The sequence below is a fragment of the Chiloscyllium punctatum genome, chromosome 2 (genome assembly GCF_047496795.1).
Source record: "Chiloscyllium punctatum isolate Juve2018m chromosome 2, sChiPun1.3, whole genome shotgun sequence".
Lineage (NCBI taxonomy): Eukaryota > Metazoa > Chordata > Chondrichthyes > Orectolobiformes > Hemiscylliidae > Chiloscyllium > Chiloscyllium punctatum.
In genome coordinates, this window is record NC_092740.1 from 22645747 (window position 1) to 22672890 (window position 27144).

The window sequence follows — 27144 nt, forward strand, 5'->3', positions numbered from 1 at the left end:
GCCTGTCCAGGTCACCTTGCATTCTCCTAACATTTCACCCTGTCACCCAGCTTTGTGTCATCAGCAAATTTGCTAATATTACTTTTAATACCTTCATCTGTATCATTAATGTACATTATAAAAAGCTGCAGTCACTGATCCCTGCGGCACACCCCTGGTCACTGCCTGCCATTCCGAAAGGGAGCCATTTATCACTACAATTAAGATCTGAGTGAGAAAATCCATGGTCACCTTTTTATTAGTTAGATTTCCTACAGTATGGAAACAGGCCATTTGGCCCAACAGGTCCACACCGACCCTCCGGAGAGTAACCCATCCAGACCCATTTCCCTCTGACTAATGCACCTCACACTATGGGCAATTTAGCATGGCCAATTCACCTGACCTGCACATCTTTACACTTGGGGAAGAAAGTGGAACACCCGGAGGAAGCCCACGCAGACACAGGGAGAATGTATGGACGCCACATAGACAGTTGCCCGAGGTTGGAATTGAACCCGGGTTCCTTGCGCTATGAGGCAACAGTGCTAACCAGTGAGCCAATGTGCCGCCCCAACCTTCTTGATCTGCACCATTAAGTCCTTTAAATGGTCAGGTAATGGCAGGTTTTTTGTCTTAAACCACCACCAAGCTGATTACTTGCCTTCCTGGCAAGTGGATGATCTAACTAGTTGAGGGAGTGTAGGGACTCCTTTACTCCAACCAATCGGCAATTGCAGGGTAAGCATGGGATCATTAGGTGACCACTGAAAACCATTCCATTGATTTGCCTCCGAGTTCCATTGTGCAAGCCTCTCCCAAGAAAACTTAGAAGTTCTTCACAGCTGCACAGCCTGAACCTCCAGTAAAGCTCTTCAACCTGTAATTAGTTGGCAGCCTCTGGTAGGGTGGGATTTCAGTGACAAGCTTCCTGGTTAGACAAGAAAATCATCAGACAGAACTGAAGTTTCTAAGTGGTTCAGAATCTGGTAAGCTATCCACTTGCTGGGGCAAGAAGTTAATTGTCTCTGAAGTCGCTTGCCAAACACATTGACATTTCACGCTTTGCATACAATCTAATAGTAGAGATTATTGAAAGAAAGGTGAATATAACATGACTCAAATTATCCATATATGGTTCATGGCAATCAAATTATGAAGCTGAGTAAATGCAACATATTTTATCTTTACATAGTATCCTGTTTTCTGGAACTCTTGTGAGGTACTTTGTATAATTAATTCCTTTGAAGATTTTGTAGACAAATGTGGCAGCCATTTTGTACATTCAACAACAAGGTTACACAAATGGTCAGATGCATAGACAGTTAATCTGGGTTACTGTTGGTCCTCCTTCAAATCATTAAGTTTACTCAAATCACAGAAAGCAGATCTTGATTTAGCATCCCACTGAAACAATCCTACTAAACAGTACAAGTTTATTGCCTTAAAATAATCCTGATTAACAGCTTGAACAGAAACTATTTTGGCTCCTGATAAGGATACAGTTGTTTCTACTATAACGCATAGTTCCGTTCTTGTGCAACCAAGTGTTATTTAAAAAAATCACGTAACAGCAGCACTGTTTAAACTAATGGGGTCAGAATTGCATTATAATCAATACACACCTTAAAAGTTAGTGCTTTAGAAACGATGTTTCCAATTCGTCAATTGCATGAGAGCAACTTTTCAGTAATGAAAAGCACATTAAAGCAGAATGACCTGTATTGAAATAAGCTGATGGCTCAATTCACTTTGGACATGCCTTTGGGACTGGGTGAGCAAGCTCTTATTTTACCTCTTGTCCACAGTTGAATTCAGTTTTCAAGGGAAGTAAAGTTGGAGGATGATAACAAGGGCATGCAGATATTGTACAGTTCAAATTTTACAATCATGTCTTCTCTTTTTATAATACCATAATAAATTCCTCTGTTTACATTTATAATGGGAACAGATTCTACTAACCTGTTACACTATAATTCCGTCTTCCTGTTAACTGTGTTGTACAATCACCACTTAGAGGAAGGTGCAAATACGATATGGCTGTTTATAAAGGCTGTTTCATTACACAAGTAGACATAGGGATTTGTAATGATGGGGCATGCGCAGTTCTAAGGTTTTTGCTAAATTATAAGTAAGAATTAGACATTTTTCTGTCATAACTTTCTGCAAATTGTCACTTGTATTTTTATTTGACAAAAATTTATTTTCATAATTTTAGAATGCTGTAAATTCACTGAGTTAAACTGCCTTGTTTATTGAACTATCTCCCCTGCTGTACTTGTTGTTAAATATAGAGTATGAGTTGCATGTGAATTAATCCCTTTCATCATTAACATCTTGTATAACTACTTCAATAAATCATCTAAGACTTTCCAGGGCTCTGGAGGATTGTGACAGCTTTACTAAATAGAAGCTACTCATTCCTGTTGTGTATCTTGTTCCAAAGTCACATTTTTTTTTATCAAGGTGGATCAAGTAAGCAGGTTAAATGGGTTGAAATAGTAAATTATGCAGAGCTAATCTGTAGTGCTGTGCTGGTAGAATGCAGTTTTTTAGCTGATGGAATGTCAGGAATCAGCTGATAATTCAGTAATTGTTTAGAGTTTCTATTTCTGCTGTAATTTAGCATTTGAGTATTTTGGAATTAGTACCATCTGACCAAATCAATATCATTTTATATTTCTTTTAGTTTGATTCGGGAATAGTTGTAAACAAACATTAATATTTCAATAAGATGAACAGCATCCTTGGGAGAAGCATGCTTTCATCTTTCTTGCATGTTACATGTATTTGCGTTGAACTGAATGCAAATGTTTTTCTTTTGATTAGTAATGAATGCTGTTTCAGAACAGAATGCTCTTATGAGTGTCCAAGTCTGAGACTCTTGTTTAAGTTAAATACATTTACAAAGGCAATTGCATTTATCCCTTCCAAGGAAAGCTATTTCTCAGAGTAATACAGAGCAATTTGTCAAAACATGCTGAATTAGTAAGATACTGTATTGCTTTTAACTTTGAGTCATCCATTATTTTAATATGAAATGACAAAATTGTGCTGCCACCAGTGCAAGCTTTTAAACTTTCAGTTGTGAAGGGTCATTTATGCAGAATGGTTCCTCTCAGGGTTCTTCAATTTACACAGAGTTACATAAAACAGCTTTCTTTCTTTCAATGTTTCTGCCCTATTGAATATGTATTTGTTTTAGAACTAAATACAAGTCATTAATTGATCTACAAAATGAAAAAATAATTAATATTCGAAATAGTTCAACTATTCAACTTTTGATGGAATATAGATGTCACCCATACCTAATTTCCTTTGAAGTAGGTGGCTTGCTAGGCCATTTCAAAGGGCAGAAAAGAGTGAATCACATTGCTGTGGGTATGGAGTCACATGTCGGTCAGACTGGATAAGAATGGCAGGTTTCCTTGACTAAAGGATTTGTGAATGAAATGAGGTTTTACAACAATTGTCTCATGGTAACATACTGAGATTCACTTTTCAATTTCAGATTTAATTACGTGAATTCAAATTCCATATTGGGATTTAATCTGATGATCCAAGAGAACTATTCTGGGTCTCTGGTCTCCTAGTCCAGTGACGGTATTACTATAACACCCATGTTTAACACAGTACTTGAAACCCATCTTTGACCAGGTTTTCATTCTCAACTCTGGTATCTCTTCAGTGTTAAGACTCAGTTTTTTCTTTTATTCATTCTTGTAATATGAGTATAACTGGCAAGGCCATTAATTATTGCCATCACTGAATGCTCTCGAGTGGTTGATGGTGAGCCATCTTGAACTGCTGCAGTCCATGTATTAGGAGGAAGTTTCAGGACTTTGACCTAGGTTAATGGTTGTGGGTTTGGAAGTGGTGTTTTGAGTGTTGTCATCAAGCCTTTGAGAGCTGTTTGGTGATACACTCGTGCTCCTAGTAAATTCTTTGGAATAATTCATTATGATAAAGATGTTATGTAAATGTAACCTGTGATTTTTTTTTAATCAGTTAGTTTTCATACTTTTTAAAAAAGTATTCATCCTTGGGATGTCAGCTTTACTCGCTGAGCCAGCCTTAGTTGTCCTTGAGAATTTGATGGTGAGCTATCTTTCTGAACTGCTGCAGTCCATTTGATACTACTATGCCCACAATGCTGTTAGAGAGGCGAGTTCAATGATTTTGATCTGGTAACAATGAAGAAGTGGTGATATACTTCCAAGTCAGAATGGTGAGTAGCTTGGGAATACTTGTGATGGTGTTCCCATATATCTGTTGCCTTCCCCTTGTAGATGGTATTAGTTGTCTGTTTGGAAGGAGCCTTGAGGAATTTATGCAGTGCATCTTGTAGGTGGTTTACACTGCTGCTTGTGTCCATTGCTTGTGGAGGGAGGCAGTTCTTGAAGATATGTCCTGGATGATATCAAGCTTCTTGAGTATTATTGGAGCTGCACCCATCCAGGCAAGTGGGGAATATTCCATCACACTCTTGACTTTTGCTTGTAGACGGTGGACCAGCTTTGGGGAGTCAGGAGGTGAGTTCCTCACTGCATGATTCCTTACCTGCTCTTGCAGCTGCACATATCTTGTATTTACATATTGTGAAATCAATGGGCTGTAGTGATTCATAGTTGCCTGTCTTCTCATCTTAGTCAAGAGTGTGGTGCTGGAAAAACACAGCAGGTCAGTCAGTCCGAGGAACAGAAGAATTGACATTTCGAGCATAAGCCCTTCATCTGGAATGAAGCTTGTGGGCTGGGGAGCTGTGAGCTAAATGGGAAGGGGATGGGGCTGGGGAAAAGGGAGGTGAGAATACAATAGGTAGATGAGAGAAGGGGAGAAGGTGATAGGTCGGAGAGGAGGGTTGAGCGGATAGATGGTAAAGACGATGGACAGGTCAAGAGGGTGGTGCCGAGTGGGAGGCTTGGGACCCGGATAAGGTAGGGGAGGGAAAATGGGGAAATTGGTGAAATCTACATTAATCCTGTGTGGTTGCAGGGTCCCATGGCAGAGGATGAGGCGTTCTTCCTCGAGGCGTTGGGTGGTTAGTATTTGGCGATGGAGGAGGCCCAGGACCTGCGTGTCCTTAGTGAAGAGCAGGGGGAGTTGAAGTGTTCAGCCATGGAGCAGTGGGATTGGTTTGTACGGGTGTCCCAGAGATGTTGTCTGAAACGATCTGCAAGTTGGCATCCCATCTCCCCAGTGTAGAGGAGATCACATTGGATGTATTGGAAACAGAAGCTGACATTTGTGGAGGTACAGGTAAATTTCTGTTGGATGTGGAAGGATCCTTTGGGGCCTTGGACAGAGGTGAGGGGGTAGGTGTGGCGCAGGTTTTGCACTGCCTGCGGTGGCAGGGGAAGATGCCGGGAGAGGGGTGAGGGCTGGTGGGAGGCATGGATCTGACAAGGGAGTCACGAAGGGAATTGTCCATTCCCACCAGCCCTCACCTCACTCCCGGCACCTTCCCCTGCCATTGCAGGAAGTGCAAAACCTGCGCCCACACCTCTTCCCTCACCTTCGACCAGATATCCGAACCTAATCTAGTCCGATTTGTTGTTACGTGGCTCATATGCCTCTAAACCCTTCCTTTTCATTAACCCATCTGGATGCCTTTTAAATGGTGTAATTATACCAGCTTCCATCACTTCCTCTGGCAGCTCATTCCATACACGGACCACACTGCGGGAATAGGTTGCCCCTTATTTCCTTTTTATATCTTTCCCCTTTCAACCTGAACCTATATCCTCTAGTTGTGGACTCCCCCACCCCAGGGAATTAGCCTTGTCTGTTTATCCAATCCAAAACCCTCATGGTTTTATAATCCTCTACAAGGTCACCCCTCAGTCTTCGATGCTCCAGGGAAAAACACCCCCAGCCTATTCAGCCTCTCCCTACAGCTCAAATCCTCCAACGCTGGCAACATCCTTGTAAATATTGTCTGAACTCTTTCAAGATTCACAACTTCTTTTTCATAGAAGGGAGACCACAATTGCACACAACATTCCAAAAGTGGCCTAACCAATATCCTGTACAGCTGCAGCATGACCTCCAAACTCCTACACTCAGTGCTCTGACCAATAAAGGAAGGCATACCAAATGCCTTCTTCACTACCCTATCTACCTGCAACTCTACTTTCAAGGAACTATGAACCTGCACTCCAAGATCTTTTTGTTCAGCAATGCTTACCAGGATCTTACCATTAAGTGTATAAATCCTGCTCTGATTTGCCTTTCTGAAATGTAGCATTTCACATTTATCTAAATTAAACTCATCTGTCACTCCTCAGCCCATTGGTCCATATGATCACCATCCCATTGTACTCTGAGGTAATCTTTTTCGCTGTCTACTACACCTCTAATTTTGGTGTCATCTGCAAACTTACTAACTATGCCTCCTATGTTCATCTCCAAATCATCTATATAAATGACGAAAAGCAGTGGACCCAACACTGATCCTTGTGGCACACCACTGGTCACACGTCTCCAGTCTGAAAGTCAACCCTCCACCACTGCCCTCTGTCTTCTATCTTTGAGCCAGTTCTGTATCCAGATGGCTAGTTCTCCCTGTATTCAGTGAGATCTCACCTTGCTGACCAGTCTACCATGAGGACTCTTGTCGGTAGCCTAACTGTAGTCCATATAGACCATATCCTTCGCTCTCCCCTCATCAGTCCTCTTCATTATAACTTCAAAAAGCTCAGTGAAGTTCCTTCATGACCAATAGCTAAATATTCTATAACAAAAACAGAAATCACTGGAAAATCTCAGCAGTTCTGGCAACATCTGTGGAGAGAAATCAGAATTAATGTACTGGGACCAGTGACCCTCCTTCAGAAGGAGGTCTGTTTTGTTCTGAAGAAGGGTCACTGGATCTGAAATGTTAACTCTGATTTTTCTGCAGGTATCACCAGAACTACTGAGTTTTTCCCAGTGATATCTGTTTTTGTTTCAGATTTCCAGCATCCACTGTTCTTTTGTATTTTTAATTACATATTATATGAAAACATCTCAGAAATAGACTGCTTGCAGTTTATACCTTGTTACAAATATGCGAAAATATATAAAAACTATAACATGTTAATTTGCTATTTAGACTTATCAGTTTGTGTTAATGTTGACCATTTAATTGAAAGTAGTTTTCATCACATTTATCCAAACCATCCCCTTACTCCTTTAAACATTTTTCTCCATGCAATTATCCAAATTAATTATGAATGTTGACATCAATCTTCAACAATACTTTTGATTCATTGCGCAATCTGAAAATCAAACAACAGTCAAGAAAATTAGTTGTAGAAATCTCAGCCCCTTCTATGTACTCTAAACTAACTTGATATGGTTTCATCCTCAGATTGTAGAGTACAGACAATGCAAAAAGAAGCCATTCAGCCATTTGAAACAGCAATCCAAATAGTCCCACTCCCCTACTTTTCTCTGTGGCCTTTGTGATGATGCTGTGGCTTTGAGAGGTTATTTTGTCCTGGTATCTTTTAAGAGAGAGATTGAACGTGGTGTGCTTAGCTGGTTAGTGAGGATCACTTGAGTAAACAACTTGATAGGTCATTAAAAAAAATTAAACAGCCTGAATGGGTGTGGCCAGCTCTCACAGATCAAAGTCTCTGGATTTTGGATTTTCAGTAGCATCAGAAGCTGTTGGAGTCATAATAGAGTTGGGGGCTTCTATAAGTGTCTCCTGGCTGCTACCCTCTGAATTTTCTCTTGGTGCTTTTTTGGGAATCTGTATCTGAATTTGCCTTTTTCCCAAGCGGTGTGTTTATGGAGTGTTACTTTATTGGAACAGTTAATAATACTTACTATATGTATTGCTCTGTTAAATTTTCCAATTGAGTTGTTAATCTAAATTCCTTTCTTTCATTGCACTTTAACTGTAGTGTTTAAATAAATTGTATTTTGCTTTGTCGAGTAGTTTGGCAAGTTGCATTGCATGTGGAACATAGCACTTCATATTTACTTTTAAAATAAGATAAAATAGGTTCATGGCTACCTTCTTAAAATATTTTGATGGGTCTGGTCTGATCCATAACAGCTTGTAAATTGTCCCTCTCAAGTACTTATTCAATTCCCTTTGAAGATTACCATTACTTCTACTATCCTTTTCAAACAGTGCATCATGACTTGCTGTGTAAAATGCTCTCATCTCCCCTCAGCTTCTTTTCCTAATTACCTCCTAATTGTCCTCAAGTTACCTATCCTCCTGCAATCAGGTTACAACTTTTTGGCTGTTTTACGCAGTAACAGAGAAGCTCACAAGATTTAAAAATTATGAGAGACTTAGATTGTAAACAATTAAGATAAATGTTGCCTTATTTTGATTGCAACCCAAAGTTAAAATGGATTCATCCATATCCCTAACTTTACATATTTCTTCCTCCACATTTTTATCTATCCTCTAGAACACATTTTCATATCTTGCTTTCCTCCGTCATATGTACATTAAACTGCATCTGCTATGTATTTACTACTTAGTTTTCAATGATTTTAAATTTACTCTCAATCAGCATATATTACATTTTCTCTATGTTCAAATTATCTTTATTAAATTGTGATAAAAGGCTCCATGGCAAGGTGAACATAATCTTCCATTGAGTTCCGTCTTTTTGAGTTCTGTAGCTTCAGTTCAAGCATGAATTATAAGCTTTAAATGGTGGTTGAAAGCATACACCACTGAGCTGGTACAGGATCCAATGTCTACAGTCTGTAAGTCAAGAAGTACAATCTTTCGTTCAATTACAGATTTAGTCAAAGTATTTCATTTGCATTTATTTTTGATTTGTGGTCTTTTTATTAAATAACTCTAAATCAACCTGTATAATAGTTTGCATTTATTGTAAAGGTTTATCTCTTTTGAGTATTCCTTGATGGAAACAAAATGTTGATGTCATGCCACAGTAGCAGATTCTACAGTCTAGAATGATAAAACTGCATATTATTTTTCAAACTAAAATTAAATTTCTTTATTATCAGGCCATTTGAACTATTTTGCAAAATATATCTAACGTTTGCAGAGTAAAGTAGTACTTCACTTTTCTGATACATATTTCCAGAAACAAATCTGTTTTTGTCAGAATAGATGTTTGACATTAAACATTTTTAAAAAATAGAGCAGCCTTGTTCTGATAAATATCTCATGTAGGTCCTAAATGCATGTTTGTAAAACATGAAATCTAATGATTGAAATTATGTGCCAAAGGCATTAAATATGTAATCTGGAACCATTACTTAATCACATTTAGTTTTAGAATTGCACTCTTTCATATTCATTTTCATGGCTTAGATTAATGCTGGTGTTTTTAAAAAATACTTGAATAACAAGTTTAAACTGCAAGGATTTTAAATTTATTTCTTTAACTTGCATAAATATAGCTGAATGAAGTCCTAAAATTCTAATTTAAGCCCCCATTCTCTGTTGAAAATAGCGAACTGGATAATAATTTACTTCAATGTGTGGTGCTTACCCTCTGTTGTTATTATGCCTTTTTATAGGTTCTACGAGACCAGTTCCAGTATAAACCATTACTGTTAAAGGATCAGTTTCTACACTATGGGTTTGCAGAAAGAAAGATGCAGTTTTCCTGCGATATAATAAACTTGGTAATGAAAAGGCATAAGGAGCTGAGCAGCCTCAACAAGGTATTTGGCAAGCAAGAATTTCAAAGTAATGAATTTTTAAAATGTACATATGTATGCAAGTTATTGTTTTGCCACGAGGAGCAGAAGTTCTAGGTGTTTATTTTGCTCATTCTTTAACCAATGCAGACTGAAGCCAATATGAACATCTTGATCACCAGCCTAACTGATTTTGTTTTATTTATGATAAACTGAAGAACAAGCCGGAGACATCCTGGTCTGTACAGCTCATCTGCTCATTTTTTTTAAGCAGCTGAACTGTCAATGAAGAAGGTAGTTAAGTAAATTACAAAATTTGTGTCAGGAAGTGGAAATTGTTGAACTAAATAGTAGTGGCAAAGTCCTTGTTTTATCTGTTGTGCTGTACAGGATAACATTTCAAGATTTGTATTTAATTTTCTCTTACATTGTTGGTGTAGCTAAATGTCATTTATTTCACAATAGAGTTGCACTGGCTGATAACAAAATCTCCCTAAAGTATGCAGAATTAATTCTGGCTCCTCCTAGATGAGAAAGGACAAATGAGGCCTGACAGGGAAGCCGTCACTGCTTCCCTAATTGGGCTCTTGCTTAAAATAGTAGATTGGTTTCTGATGGTATAATCTGAAACTGATGTGTATTTAAAGGGGATTTTCCAGGCTTGGGCTGGGTGTATTTGTAGCCAGTAATTTATGTGTGCGATATAGTTAGATTGGGCTGAGGAAGGAGTGGCTATGTCTTGAGCATATTCGTGATGTGGGACTTAATATTGCACCTCTGGAGGACCATCAATTTAGTGAAATATGCTCTTTGGATTGTGTAATACTTGCTAACTTTCCAGTCCAAAGAGTTGTCCTGAACTGAGTCTTGCACACTGGCACATTCCAAGGTCCAGACTACATGCTGCGGCGTGCAGTGAAGCTTGAGACAGCCACTGTAGCGATGCAATAGGGAAAGGTCACTGTGTAAGGTCTTTCACCTATTATGTGCTGGAGGACTGGAAACTGGGCTATATGCCGGATAGGTAATATGTATACAGTGCAAACTTGATTATCTGAACGAGATGGGGGGTACTATTTTGTTTGGATAATCAATTATTTGGAAAATCGATTAAATGCCTTTCCTCTGGGGCTCTGCCCTGCTCCCCCCCGCCACCGTCCATCACCTCCCCCAACCTGGTCCTATCCCGCCCCCTGATCTCAATCCCACCCCCAACCCTGGTCCACCTTCAACCTCGCCCCCAACCTGATACTGTACTTGTATAATTTTTATGAATAAAATATGTTTTAGGGAAAAAATATGTTTCCTATTTGATTGTATACTTGTCCTTTTATCACATCTCTGGCAGCCAGAGGATTTAAAATTGTGGCCATCATCTTCATTATTTGTATTAGATGATTGTTTTGCTTGGAGATAAGATGAGCACATATCATGTGTTCTGCAGACTAACATGTGAAACTTTGCTGCATTTAGTGACAGTTTGAACAAAATAGTTTGAACTCTTCAATTATGACTGAGCTGTTCTGAAAACATAACCATGTTGTGGCCTATTAGGAAATAGAATGTATTATATAACCAACAATTTTCTTGCGCTGAAGAATTGTTCTCAGTTTCTGGAGGAAGATCAGGATGGGTCAAATCAAGGTTAAGCCAATAATTTTATTTAGCAAGTACTTCAGTTTCAGTTTAATTTTATAATATTAACAATCCTGTTAAAATATAAATGCATTTATATGTGGAGCAGTAATTTTACTATAGCATGATGATAATCATTAGAAAGTAATTTGATTTTCTTATTTTGTTGAATTCAGATCAAGGCAGAACCAAATAAGAATTCAAATTGTCCTGTAAAAATTCAGTCACGATTTAAATGTGCATCACTAATTCCTGAAAACTTACCATCTGAATCAAGTGTACCAGTAAGTACCTAACTGCATTTTTAATGTATTCTTTCATGGAATGTAGGCAAAGCCAGCATTTTACTTAGAGGCAAACAACTTTACAGTATGGAAATAGCATTTGTTCCTTCAAACCCATTTTGTGCTTAACGAAACATGAAGAATCTTATCCATTTTCACAGTTTTTTTTTCTAGCAGTACACTTTCCTTAAAAACAGTTCATGGACTGTTTCAGCAATGATTTGTGCCAGGGAATTTCATATCTTTATTACACTGGAAAGAAACTATTTCAATCCTTCCCTTTAAGTCTTTTTGTTAACTGAAACTTATGTGCTCCCTTTATTATCTCTGTACCTAATAGAATGAATGTAATTTAAATTATAGTTCTGAACATAAGTATTGCTGAAAAATAATTACATTTTCTTAAAGCTTTTTGCTTATCACTGAAGAGGACAGTTCACAAGAACATTAATATAAGGGGAAATCACCAAATATGTAGTACAAATATTGGTTTCCACTTATTTGGTACTGATATATTCAGAGTCCTTGATTTTCAGTCTTCATCTGAAAGCGCCTCACCTTGTCTGTAATTAGTATGTCTAATAATTTTATCAGTTATTTGTGGCATAATTGCATTGTTTGCATTTATAATGTTTTATTTTACATTTAAGAACAGTTATTAAACTATATAAATAAATCTAGGCATTGTTGAAGATGGGTCTGAGGCAATGATTGTTCAAACAAAAAAATAAGCTTACTAGTACATGTGACAGAATGTTTGAGATATGATTAAAAATTGAAATTCTAGTTTTAGGGTTTTGAAACTACCAGCTTGAAGAAAAGCATGACTTTAACAGATTTGTAATAATTTATAGCCAATTTAATTCATAGCTTTTTACTTTTTTTATCTATTGCATTAAAATAAATAGGACCAAACATTTTTTGACATACTTTATTTGTATTGGTACAGCCTTTTTGATCTGTCAATGAGTACAGATGACATTGAAAAGCAGAATCCTGTGTTTTGTGGTCGTCTTTAAATCAATGCAAATTGAACTTTCTCTATATGATTTTTCATGCACACATTTGGATCTTCAGTGGTCTTGCTAGTTGTGAGTTAGAAGTTACAATAAAACAGTTGCATTACATTATGTTTTAGCAACATTGTGGAAGAGGATTTTGGGGAGATATCTGAAACTGAAAATGAAGGAACTTCATAGCATGCTTTTGTTACCTCCAGAGTTTTGTATTCTTTGCTGGTCTTTCACCTTTTACAATTTATCAACTTAAATTTATCCAGAGCTCACAACTAATTTATGTCAAGACCCCCTTCACCTTTTGCCTCCATATTTGCTGAACTATGCTGGCAATTTGGACACTTGAGAACGAGCTGATCAGTGTTAAGAGTGAGAAATATCCACTTTCTACTAACTTTTAGTTTATAGTAAACAATACAAAAGATTAATGTCAGCTAAGTTAAAAGTAGGCAAGGCATCTTGACAGAATGCATATCCTGTGGCATTTGAGAATTGTGAACACTTGGCTGTCCTAGACATATTGCTGTGCAGGAAGTGTCAGCAGCTCCACAGGAACTACAAGTTTCAAAACTTGAGTAGCAGCTGGAATCACTGAGTTATATATGTGAACAAAGTTAAAAATCACACAACACCAGGTTATAGTCCAACAGGTTAAGTTGGAGACTCTAGCTTCTGAAGCGCTGCTTCTCAAAACAAAGAATTTATAGCAAAAGATGACAGTGTTATGCAGCTGAAATGATATATTGAAGAAACTTAGGTAAAGTCTTTCATCTTTTAGAATGGGTTTGTTCATTTCGGTTCTTTAATATGTAAATCCCAGAACTACTTATAAGTCACATCCTCAAGATTCTTCAAGGTTTTCTAACAAAAGGTGCCATCTCAGCTCAGATAGTACATTTAAGGTAGCTCAGCAGGGGTGTGGGAACCCAGGAATAATATTGGAGAATAAAACTAGGGCTGCATTTATGTGAATGCATAAATTACAGTTAATGCGATTGATGAGTTACCGGCTCAGATTGCCCTGTGGAATTATAATATTATGGATATAACAGAAATCTGGCTCAAGGAAGAGCTTCAATTAATCCTGGTTATAAGGTGCTCAAAAAGATAAGGGAAGAAAGAAGGAGGGATGGTGCCTTTGGGTAAGGAGAGCATAACAGTAATGGACAAAGAGGGTGTCCCAAAGGTTCCAAGGACAAAATCAAATTGGCTGGAGTGAAGGAACACAAAGGGTGCAATTAAATTACTCTATGTAATCCATAGACCATCTGTTGGTGGAAACGATATAGCGGAACAAATCTACAATAAAAGTATAATTAGATGCACACATCTTAAAATAGTCATAATGGGGGATTTTAATTACCTGAATACAGACTGAAATGATGGTAGTATAAACAACAGCTTAGGACAAACATTCTTAGATGGTGTTCAGGAGAATTTTCTCCTATAGTATTTGTCAATTCCAGCAAGAAACAAGATGCTGTTGACCTGATTCTTGGGAATGAGATGGGTCAAGGCAGAACAAGTGTCCATGGAGAAATGTGTAAGACACAGTGATCATTGTGTCACAAGGTTTAGGATGATGGTGAAAAATGACAATGAGCAATTTTGTACAGTAAGAATAAAGGGGAGGTGATGGCCTAGTGGTATTATTGCTAGAGTAATATTCTGGAGACTCAGGTAATGTTCTGGGGATCTGGGTTCAAATCCTACCATGGTGGAATTTGAATTAATTACAAATCTGAAATTTTAATCTGGAAGTCTCATGATGACCATGAAACCATTGTTGAATACCAGAGAAAACCATCCGGCTCACTAATGTCCTTCCGAGAAGGAAACTGCCATCCATATCTGGTCTGACCTACATGTGACTCCAGTCCCGTAGCAATGTGGTTCACTCTCAACTGCCCTCTGGGCAATTAGAACAGGCAATGAATGTCAGCCTAACTAACTACTCAACTTATCAGACCATACCCTTCGACCAGAAGAGACTGAAGTCCTGAGTAGGGGTCTCAACTTCTGCCCCACCACCAAAATGGACCAGTTGGTTCTGGCAACAGACATGGAGGAGTTCATCAGATGAATGACACTGTGGGAGTTCTTTCAAGGTGCCAGCAGTGATCCCAGTTAGCCCACTGATGAACTGGGACAGTCATCACAGGGATCTGTAGAGGAGCGACCAAAGAAGATGTCAACTTGGACCCCACTGGAGGGCCTTTGCCCTGGGCTTAACATGTATGCTCAAACTGTCAGGAAATATATAAATGCCAGATTCATCAGCCGTACCCACAAGGTAGAGCAAAACATCATCCCTTCACAACGCAATGCCATCCAGGCTCTCAAAACCAATCACAACATTGTCATCAAACCAGCAGATAAAGGAGGAGCCATTGTCATTCAAAATAGAACAGATTACTGCAAGGAAGTGTACTGACAACTGAACAACCAGGAACACCACAGGCAACTACCAGCTGAACCGACCAAAGAACACGCCCGTGAATTAAACACATTAATCAGAACTTTGGATCCAATCCTTCAGAGTTCCCTACACGCCCGCATCCCACGTACTTCTCGTGTAGGCGACTTTTACTGCCTTCCAAAGGTACAGAAAGCCAACACACCAGGACGTCCCATCGTGTTGGGCAATGGGACCCTATGTGAGAATCTCTCCAGCTATGTTGAAGGCATCTTGAAACCTATTGTACAGGGGATCTCCAGCTTCTGTTGCGACACTACGGATTTCTTACAGAAACTCAGCACCCACGGACCAGTCGAAGCGGGAGCATTCCTCGTCACAATGGACGTTTCTGCACTCTACCCCAGCATCCCCAACAATTTTGGCATCGCGGCAACAGCCTCAGTACTCAACACCAACAACTGCCAATCTCCAAACACCATCCTACAACTCATCCGCTTTATCCTTGATCACAACATCTTCACCTTTGACAACCAGCTCTTCATCCAGACACATGGAACAGCCATGTGGACCAAATTTACACCCCAATATGCCAACATTTTTATGCACAGGTTTGAACAAGACTTCTTGTCTCTGCAGGATATCCAACCAACTTTATACACCAGGTACATTGACGACATTTTCTTCCTCTGGACCCATGGTGAGGAGTCACTGATAAAACTACACAGTGACATCAGCAAGTTTCATCCCACCATCAAGCTCACCATGGATTACTCTTGACTATCTGTCTCATTCTTGGACACCTGCATCTCCATCAAGGATGGACACCTCACACCACACTCTACCGCAAACCCACAGACAACCTCACAATGCTACACTTCTGCAGCTTCCACCCAAAACATATTAAAACAACCATCCCCTATGGACAAGCCCTACGTGTACACCGGATCTGCTCAGATGAGGAGGAATGTGACGGACACCTGGAAGTACTCAGGGATGCCCTCACAAGACCGGGGTACGATGCCCAACTCATCAACTTCCGATGTGCCACAGCAATGAACCGTAATGACTTCCTCATGAGACAGGCACGTGCTGCAACCGACAGGGTACCCTTCGTTGTTCAGTATTTTCCAGGAGCTGAAAACTGCGCCATGTTTTTCGTGACCTGCAACATATTATCAATGAGGATGAGCACCTCACCAAGAACTTCCCCACACCTCCACTACTTGCCTTTAAACAACTGCCAAACCTCAAACAGATCATTGTTTGTAGCAAGCTGCCCGGCTCTCAGGACAACTCCATACAACCCTGTCACGGTAGGCGCTGCAAGACATATCAGAGTGTGGATGTAGATACCACCATTACGTGTGGGGACACCTCCCACCTTGTACATGGCAGGTACTCATGTGACTCAGACAACGTTGTCTATCTTATACGTTGCAGGCAAGGATGCCCGGAGGCATGGTACATTGGGGAAACCAAGCAAAGGCTACGACAATGGATGAATGGGCACTGCACAACAATCAACAGACAGGAATGTTCCCTCCCAGTTGGGGAACAGGAGCAGGAAAATTGACGTTTCGGACATAAGCCCTTCAGCAGGAATGGTGCTTTTCCACCACCATACTGTCAGACACATTTAAAGTGTTTGACAAAAGGAGCAAATGAATGGTGAAAAAAAAACCTTATTCTCTGTGGCTTTGCTGTTAAATTTTGTTGATTGAAGTCCCTGTGATTAACTACTTTAAAGGTACTTTATAAATGCACAATGTTAGGCAGATTGTAAATTCCACCAGTATTGATCTTGTTAGGGCAGTTTGATGTGTCAACACTGAAAAATTGTGATAATGTTTTCGCAGACAATAATATTCAAAAAAAGGAGATGTAGAATGGGATGAAGTAGCTAGTACAGCCACCCAATTAAATATTTACATTAACTATAAACATTTTAGAATGTCAAGTCTACACCCCCAAAGCGTAGACAATCTATGCCTCCCTTTTGCGAGACTTGTATATTATGAAAAGTTCAAAGTTGAATATAATTTTTGTGATCCTTACTGTGCAAACATGCTAAATTTGTATTTTAGTTATTTTCAACTTATTTTTAAAACAAAATCGCACATATTATAGGTGAGAATGACAGAATGCCACACATACTGAAAAATATTCTGATCATCCTGTCACCTCAGTTTAGCGACAGAATTGTTTTGGATAAATTTATGAGTCAGTGCATTTTTGGAAGTTTAAGACCTCGGTGACAAAAAATACTTGGACATAAGAACTTTTGTGTTTGTTTGATCACTGTAAGAAAATGTGTAATTTTTTCTTTATTTAATGTTATGAACTCTAATTTGAGTGTATAGCCGACAGACTTGAGGTGGGTTAGGGCATAGACAGTAAACAGCTAGCACACTTTTTTTGTGAAGTATTTTGATTGCTTCTGGATGGTACACCTTATCATTTCTATCATATTATGTTTTCCTGGACTGTTCAATCTTTTGGTAAAATACCATTTTAAAAATTCACAAAATCATTGTCCATTCTTCCATCACCCAAGCACCTAGTTCCATTCCTATAGTCCCTTTCTATTTAAGTCCATCAATAGTCCTTTCACCTTGTCCCTTTCCACCTTACAGGGCTGCAAAAACATTTTAGGTTAGACATTAATTTACTTGTATTCCTTTCAGTTGATAGCATAAGATATTCACTTTACATCTTGGAGACTCCCATGCCTTGTGGAGATCAAATGCAGATTGTTTTATTGGACATTTCTACTGAGTCTGGAAGCATGAGCTTCAGGTTATTTTATAATTTTAATTTTCTGCGTCAGTCGCACTCTGATTTCTCTTTATTTGACCTTCCACATTGTTCCAATGAAGCTGGAGGAACAGCAACTTTCTTTGCACTTACTTTAGTTTTCTGAACTCAACATGACATTTTCAGATCATTACCTGTTTCCCCTTTGTTTTCAGGCAACAGGTAAAGTACTAATAGTGCTTCTGTTAAATACATCTTTTGTTTCTTCACAAGACCTATTAAAACTCCATCTGTGCCTTGCATTATCATCCTTTTTGTCTGTTGATCTCTCCTGCCTTCTACTCTTCAATTCTCTTGTTTCTTTCCTCTCCATCATTCTTCCCGTCTCTCTTGATTCATTTAAAACCTGTTATATTTGTAGTATTTACACTAGTTCTGATGAAATGTCACAACCTAAAACGTTAACTCTGTTTCTCCTTTCACAAATGCTGTTTAACCTCATGAACACTTTGTTTACAGTTCTTAATAAATCTTGCTGGTGATTTCTAGACTTTCTTGCTTTTTATTCTTACAGCCCCAGTTTATTTAAATCTGTTTCTTGCTATTGTACTTTGCAATGCATGCTCTGAAAAATGAAATGTAGGCAAATAATATGATTTTCTTTCAGTGTATGTAATGTGCTGTGTATATTTTAAAATATAAGTAGCATTATTCACATTAAATAGTTTTATAAAGACAGGTTCACGAAAATCAAACTTTTGAGTAGAAATTTGCTTCACTGTATTTAAGATATAGAATCATATGAAAAAGAAAGAACAGTACAGTGCAAGAACAGTGGGCGGCACAGTGGCACAGTGGTTAGCACTGCTGCCTCACAGCGCCAGAGACCCTGGTTCAATTCCCGCCTCAGGCGACTGACTGTGTGGAGTTTGCACGTTCTCCCCGTGTCTGCGTGGGTTTCCTCAGGTGCTCCGGTTTCCTCCCACACTCCAAAGATGTGCAGGCCAGGTGAATTGGCCATGCTAAATTGCCCATAGTGTTAGGTAAGGGGCAAATGTATGGGTGGGTTATGCTTCGGCAGGTCGGTGTGGACTTGTTGGGCCGAAGGGCCTGTTTCCACACTGTAATGTAATCTATTCTAATCTAAAAAAAATCTAATCTAAACAGGCCTTTCAGCCCACCATGTCTGTGTGGACAAACGCCTTTCTAAGCTAAAAACCTGGCCTGTACGGTATCTGTCTCCCTCTATTTCCTGCCAATTCATATTATCTAGGTAAAAACAATGACTGCAGATTCTGGATTAGTGGTGCTGGAAGAGTTCAGCAGTTCAGGAGCAACAAAGTCGACGTTTCGGGCAAAAGCTCTTCATTAGGAATAAAGGCAGAGAGCCTGAAGCGTGGAGAGGTAAGCGAGAGGAGGGTGGGGGTGGGGAGAAAGTAGCATAGAGTACAATAGTTGAGTGGGGGAGGGGATGAAGGTGATAGGTCAGGGAGGAGAGGGTGGAGTGGATAGGTGGAAAAGGAGATAGGCAGGTAGGACAAGTCCAGACAAGTCATGGGGACAGTGCTGAGCTGGAAATTTTGAACTAGGGTGAGGTTAGGGAAGGGGAAATGAGGAAACTGTTGAAGTCCACATTGATGCCCTGGGGTTGAAGTGTTCCGAGGTGGAAGATGAGGCGTTCTTCCTCCAGACATCTGGTGGTGAGGGAGCGGCGGTGACGGAGGCCCAGGACCTCCATGTCCTCGGCAGAGTGGGAGGGGGAGTTGAAATGTTGGGCCACGGGGCGGTGTGATTGATTGGTGCAGGTGTCCCGGAGATGTTCCCTAAAGCACTCTGCTAGGAGGCGCCCAGTCTCCCCAATGTAGAGGAGACCGCATCAGGAGCAACGGATACAATAAATGATATTGATGGATGTGCAGGTAAAATTTGATGGATGTGGAATGCTCCTTTAGGGCCTTGGATAGAGGTGAGGGAGGAGGTGTGGGCGCAGGTTTTACAGTTCCTGCAGTGGCAGGGGAAGGTGTCAGGATGGGAGGGTGGGTTGTAGGGGGGTGTGGACCTGACCAGGTAGTCACGGAGGGAACGGTCTTTGCGGAAAGGGGTGGGGAGGGAAATATATCCCTGGTGGTGGGGTCTTTTTGGAGGTGGCGGAAATGTCGGCGGATGATTTGGTTTATGCGAAGGTTGGTAGGGTGGAAGGTGAGCACCGGGGCGTTCTGTCCTTGTTACAGTTGGAGGGGTGGGGCCTGAGGGCAGAGGTGCGGCATGTGGACGAGATGCGTTTGAGGGCATCTTTACCCACGTGGGAAGGGAAATTGCGGTCTCTAAAGAAGGAGGTCATCTGGTGTGTTCTGTGGTGGAACTGGTCCTCCTGGGAGCTGATACGGCGGAGGCGGAGGAATTGGGAATAAGGGATGGCATTTTTGCAAGAGGTAGGGTGGGAAGAGGTGTAATCCAGGTAGCTGTGGGAGTCAGTGGGTTTGTAAAAAATGTCAGTATCAAGTCAGTCGTCATTAATGGAGATGGAGAGGTCCAGGAAGGGGAGGGAGGTGTCAGAGATGGTCCAGGTAAATTTAAGGTCAGGGTGGCATGTGTTGGTGAAGTTGATGAATTGCTCAACCTCCTCGCAGGAGCACGAGGTGGCGCCAATGCAGTCATCAATGTCGCTGCGGAAAAGATGGGGAGTGGTGGCGGTGTAATTACGGAAGATCAACTGTTCTACGTAGCCAACAAAGAGACAGGCATAGTTGGGGCCCATACGTGTGCCCATGGCTACCCCTTTGGTCTGGAGGAAGTGGGAGGATTCGGAGGAGAAATTGCTAAGGGTGAGGACCAGTTCGGCCAAACGAATGAGAGTGTCGGTGGAAGGGTACTGTTGGGGACGTCTGGAGTGGAAAAAATGGAGGGCTTGGAGGCCCTGGTCATGGCGGATGGAACTTGTGTTGCTGCTTCCAGGGATCTGTGGATCGATACGCCTCAATCCCTATCCATGTTGATTTCTACTAAGGGTTCTGCCATTTATTGTATACTTCCCTCTTGGATTACATCACTCAAAATGCATCACCTCACATTTGTTCGGATGAAACTCCATTTGCCATTTCTCCATCCAAGTCTCCAGCCTGTCTATATCCTGCTATATCCTCTGGCAGTCATCCTTGCTGTCTGCGACTGTCCTGATCTTTGAATCATCTGCAAACATACTAATGAGTTCACCTACATTCTCCTTCAATGCCTCCTTTTTCTTTTTGACTGGACTCCCAATTTCTTATGTCATCTAAGGTTCCTGAATCTTGCCATCCTTATCCTTCATTTTCACAGTAACATGTTGGTTGTGAACTCCATAGAATCCCTACAATGTGGAAGCAGGCCATTCAGCTGAACAAGTTCACACTGACACTGAAAAGCATACACCCAGACCCCACCTTCATTTCCCATGGCTAATGCACCTAACCTACACATCCTTGAATGCTATGGATGATTTAGCATGGCCAATCAACCTAACCTGCATATTTTTGGACTCCTATCAATTGGCCTTTAAAAGATCGTCACATGCCAGGTATGAGTTTTCCTTCAAATAACTGCTCCCAACTTACATTCCTAAGTTCCTGCTTAATATTGTCGTAGTTAGCCTTCCTCAATTTAATAAGGTCAGCCGAAGACGACTCTTGTACTTATCTCTAAGTAACTTAAAACTTTTGTAATTATGGTCACTGTTCCCAAAATGCTCCTCCATTGAAATTTTGATCACCTGGCCAGACTCATTCCCTAATATCAGGTCTACTTTGGCTTTTTCCCTAGTTGAAAGTGAGGACTGCAGAAGCAATTACATATTAATGAATCAAAACCTGCAACCCATTCTAAGTGATTAAAGACTTAACAACTATCTAGGTTTTTTCAATACATTGCATCAGTTATATGGCACTTTGACCTTTTACTATAAATTCTGTGTCCTGTGATCCTGCCCACTAGCTACCTAGTGAAGAAGCCACGCTCCAAAAGCTTGTACTTCCAAAGAAACCTGTTCGACTATAATCTGTGTTGTATGATTTTTATCTTTGTCCACCCTAGTCCAGCAGATTTCGGGCAAACCAAAGAGTGTCTTTCACTAAGTGGATGGTCCTCCAGACACAGTTGATGTTTGTCTCAGTGCGCATCCCAAAGAACAAACCACAGAGCACACAGTCCTGCATCATGTAGATGCTCGAGCCAACCTTGACTTTCTCCAGACTTCCTTTGCAAAGGCACATTCCAGAAGGAGATGTGTGACATTTTCATCCCCTCTGCAGCCGCTTTGAGGTCAGCAAGCGATGGCACAGACTGACCGGGCATACAGAAAGGATCTCATAGGTAGTTCCTTTCTCACCACCAGCTAGGCAACGTCTTGGTGCTTGTTGGAAAGCTCTGGTGATGAGGCATTCTGCCAAATGACTTTGACAATCTGTGGCTCTAGAAGGCAGCACTGTGGCTCAGTGGTTACCACTGCTGCTTCACAGCGCCAGTGACTTAAGTTCAATTCCAGCCTCAAGTGACTATCTGTGTGGAGTTTGCACATTCTCCCTATGTCTGTATGGGTTTCCTCCCACAGTCACAAAGGTGTGGAGGTTAGGTGGATTGGCCATGCTAAATTGATATATTGGAAGTGTGAATCTTTGCTTCTAAAAGGGAACCATGCGACAGGATCCATCTTCTCCTTTTCCCACAGGGTCTAGAGGACACTATATGCTGACCACTGATATCCTCTGCCAAGTAAGTATCTTTTCAGGCACTATTCACTCAGCATCGAAACCTGTTTCCTGAGCAGTCAAGCCTATGTCTATGATCCCCATTTCAGTTGTGACTGAGCAGACTTTTCCCAGAATCTCCTCAGTCACTTCTCACCAGCACCTCTGTTGAATGTGTCACTTCCTGAAGAGCATCAGGTTCTCTGCGATCTCCTTCTCAGTCATGGTGACTGAACCAACTTCTTCCAGAATCCTGTTCAGTTGCTTCTCACCAGCATCCTCTGTTGACAGAGGGTGGCCATTCATTCGTTGGACAGTTTTTATTAAAAGAGTCAGCAATTAAATTCATTCCACTGCTGTTCCTTGTAGCCTGCACATTTTTCCTATATGTATATTATATATATTAGGTTTCCTTTTTGTAAGTTACTTTCAAATTGCCTGCATTCACCTTTTTGTGTAATGCATTCCAGATCACGAAAGCTGACCGAGTAAGATAAATTCTGCTGAAATTGCTGCTGGCTTTTCTTTTTCTTTGCCATTGATTTTTCCTTTTTGCAATGCATTTGTTGTGGCTATGTCAAGGACAGACACCATGTAAGTTAAAAAGCACTGAGTGCTGCCTACTGGGGAAGTGTGAGAGTCAAAGTGCTTCCAAATGCTTTGTTGGCCTGCTTGTTGTATCAGAAATCAGATCCAACTTGTATTACCCAAAATATTATAATAATTAATCTCCTGTGGTGTTGCACAAAGAGAATTAAGACCAAGTGCAATCTGCAGGCAAAGTAGAGCTGTGGCTGATAATTGTATCACAGCTTGAAATCACAATTCAGCACTAAAATCAATTTATAAACATTACTGTATAATCTTGCTATTCAGAACTTGAATGACTGAGGAACAGATTATCAGCGCATATATAAAACATATTTTTGAATAAAACTTTTATTGATAATGTATTATTCAAAGTATATTAAATTTTTACACATAGAGGAATGCCTAAGTACACAGAAAATGAGCAATTAATGCTTATAAATTAGCAGTATTAAGTTTGTTCTGGTCCAGCAGAAAACGCCTTGGTATTGCAAAGAAAACAATGATCAGTAGGCAGAATCACGGAAGCTGAACTTTTGCACCAATCTTAAAGGAGACAAGCCAAGTGGACGATCCATGTCGGCCACCTACAGAGCTCCTCCGCATCAAAGCCAGTGCAATTCACTCCATGTCATAACAAGAAATGGCTGGAGGCATTGGATACTGCAAAGGATATGAGCCCTGTTAACATTGTACTGAGAACGTGTTCTCCAGAACTATCCTGCTCCTGCCAAATGTTTCCAGTAGAGTGGCAACACTGGCATTGATCCAACAATTTGGGAAATTGTCCAGTTGTTTTCCATTCACATAAAGCAGGACAAGACTACAACAGGATCTTGATCAGATGGGCTAATGGGCTGAGGAGTGGCACATGGAGTTTAATTTAGATAAATGTGAGATGCTGCATTTTGGAAAGGCAAATCAGGGCAGCACTTATACATATAATGGTAAGGTCCTGGAGAGTGTTGCTAAAGAAAGAGATCTTGGAGTACAGGTTCATAGTTTCTTGAGTCTCAAGTAGATAGGATAGTGAAGAAGGAGTTTAGTATGCTTTCCTTTATTGGTCAGAGCATTGAGAATAGGAGTTTGGAGGTCATGTTGGGGCTGTACAGGACATTGGTTTAGGCCACTTTTGGAATGCTGTGTGCAATTCTGGTCTCCTTCCTGTCGGAAGGATGTTATGAAACTTGAAAGTATTCAGAAAAGATTTACAAGGATGGTGCCAAGTTTGGAGAGCTTGAGCTACAGGGAGAGGCTGAATAGGCTGGGGCTGTTTTTCCTGGAGTGACATTGGCTGAGGGGTGACCTTCTAGAGGTGTATAAAATCATGAGGGGCATGGATAGGGTAAATAGACAAAGTTTTTTCCCTGGGTTAGAGGAGTCCAAAACTAGAGGGCAAAGATTTAAGAATGAGCTAAAGGAAAACTTTTTCACTGCAAATAGTGGCGTGGAATGACTTGTCAGCAGAAATGGTGGAGGCTGGTACAATTACAGCACTTAAAAGATATCTGGATGGGTACATGAGTAGGAAGGGTTTAGGGGGATGTAGACTGAGTGCTGGCAAATGGGACTAGATTAATTTAGGATATCTGATCGACATGGGTGAGTTGGACCGAAGGGTCTATTTCCATGCTGTATATCTCTATGACTCTTATGACAATTCTAATCTGGCCAGTTACTGCCCCATCTGCCTACTCTCAAGCATCAGTACAACGATGTAGGGTAGTGTTGTTAAACAACACTTGTTTAGCATTAATCTGTTCAGAGTTGCTCAGTTTAGGTTCCACCAGGGCCTGACTTTAGTACAACTTTGATTCCAACATGGATACAAGGGGTGGATTCTCGAGGTGAGGTGAATGTGACTGCCAGTGACATCAAGGTAGCATTGACCAGCTGTATGACGAGAGTTTGATCATTAGGACTATATTCAATGGACTTTAGTAGAATGAGAGGAGAGTTTCATAGAAACTTATAAAATTCTAACAGGAATAGATAGGATAAACATAGGATACATGCTCCCAATAATCAGAGAGTCCAGAACCAGGGGTCACAGTTTATGGTTGTAGGGTTGTCCATTTACTGCTAAGCTCAAGGAAAATTTCTTTATGAAAAGACTGGTGAGCCTCTGGAATTCTCAGTTACAGAAAGCAATTGAGGCAAAACACTGAATATTTTCAAGAAAAAGTTAGATATAGTTCTTAAGGCTAAAGGATAGAAATGGGAACAGAATATTGAAAACATAGAACTAGAACGTGCAACAGCACGGGAATAGGCCCTTCAGCCTACCCTGTCTATACTGACCATGATGCCATTTCAAACTAATCTAATCCACCTGCACATGTCCTATATCCCTCTATTCCCTGCCTGTTCCTATATTTCTCTAAATGGCTCTTAAACATTGCTACTGTACTTGCTTCAACCACCTCCCTTGGCAGCACATTCCATATGTCTACCACCCTCTTTGTATGTGTATGTGCCTCTCCTATTTCCTTTAAACTTCACCCCTTTCACTTTAAACCTATGCCCCCTAATATTTAACATTTCCACACTGGCGAAAAATACTTTGACTATTCAACCCATCCATTCCTTTCGTAGTTTGATATACTTCTGTTAGGTCATTCCTTAGCTTTTGGAGCTCTTGCAAAACCAATCCAAGTTTGTCCAACCTCTCCTTATAGCTAATACAGAGTCGGGAGTGTGGTGCTGGAAAAGCAAAACAGGTCAGGCAGCATCCAAGGAGTAGGAGAATCGACGTTTCGGGCAAGAGCCCTTCATCAGGAATTCCTGATGTATGGCTCTTGCCAGAAACGTCAATTCTCTTGCTCCTTGGATGCTGCCTGACCTACTGTGATTTTCCAGCACCACATTCTCGACTCTGATCTTCAGCATCTGCAGTCCTAACTTTCTCCTTATAGCTAATACACTCCAGTCCAGGCAATTTCATGATAAAATTCTTTTGCACCCTCTCCAAAGCCTCCACTTCCTTCCTTTAGTGCGGTGATCATAACAGCACGTAATAATCTAGTGTGGCCTAACTAAAGTTTTATACATCTGCAAGATGACTTCTTATTTTTTATTTTCAGTGTCCTGACCAATGAAGATGAGTATGCCATAGTCCTTCTTTACCACATTATGCTCTTCTATTGCTGCTATGAGGGAGCTGAAGATCTCATTGTATATCAATGCTTCTATAGCTCCTGACATTTACGGTATACTTTCCTCGTGCATTTAACCTCCCAAAAAGCGTTGCTTCACACTTGTCCAGATTTAACTCCATTTGTCATTTCTTCACCCAACTTTCCAATTGATCTACCACCTGATGTATCATTTGACAACCTTACCCGCTGTCCACAATTCCACCAATTTTCATGTTGTCTGCAGACTTATTAATCAGACCATCTATATTTTCATGCAAATATTTAAAAGTTCAGTTGTGTACTATGGGCATCACTGGCTGGCCAGGATTTAGAACATAGAACATTATAGCGCAGTACAGGCCCTTCGACCCTCGATGTTGCGCCGACCTGTCATACCAATCTGAAGCCCATCTAACCTACACTATTCCATGTACATCCATATGCTTGTCCAATTTATTGCCTATTCCGAGTTACCCTTGAACAGGTTGTGTTGAATTGCTGGGTTGACCCACAGTGCTGTTCAGGAAGGAATTCCAGTACTTTGACCCAGCGCAAGTGAAGGAGCAGCAATATATTTTCAAGGCAGGATCACTCCATGTATCTGCTGCCCTTGTCCTTCTAGGTGGAACTGGATGTGTGTTTGGAAGGTTCTGTCTGAGGATCTTTGGTGAAGTTCTGCAGTGCATCTTATAAATAGTACACACTGCTGCTACTGGTGGAGGGAGTGGGTGTTTATGAATGTGGTGCAAGTCAAGGTGGCTGCTTTGTCCTGAATGGTGTCAAACTTCTTGAGTATTGTTGGAGCTACACCCCTCAAGTATGTGGGCAGTATTCCATCACACTCTCGACTTTGTGGCTTGTAGATGATGGAAAGACTTTGGGGAGTTAGAAGATGAGTTACTCACCACAGTATTCTTAGTCTCTGACTTCCTCTTGGAGCCACTGTGTTTATTTGGTGGATCCAGCTGAGTTTCTAGTCAATGG

General features: G+C 40.6%; 1 protein-coding gene across 5 annotated transcripts in view; it reads left to right on the forward strand.

Annotated features, from left to right (window-relative positions):
* Positions 1–27144, forward strand: part of cep44 (centrosomal protein 44) — an 80939-nt gene that overhangs the window by 27842 nt on the left and 25953 nt on the right. For all 5 annotated transcript variants that reach the window (XM_072594574.1, XM_072594573.1, XM_072594575.1 and 2 more), the window contains 2 exons: positions 9484–9630; positions 11418–11525. In XM_072594574.1, coding sequence (XP_072450675.1) covers positions 9484–9630; positions 11418–11525 — 255 coding nt within the window. The remainder of the gene's footprint in view (positions 1–9483; positions 9631–11417; positions 11526–27144) is intronic.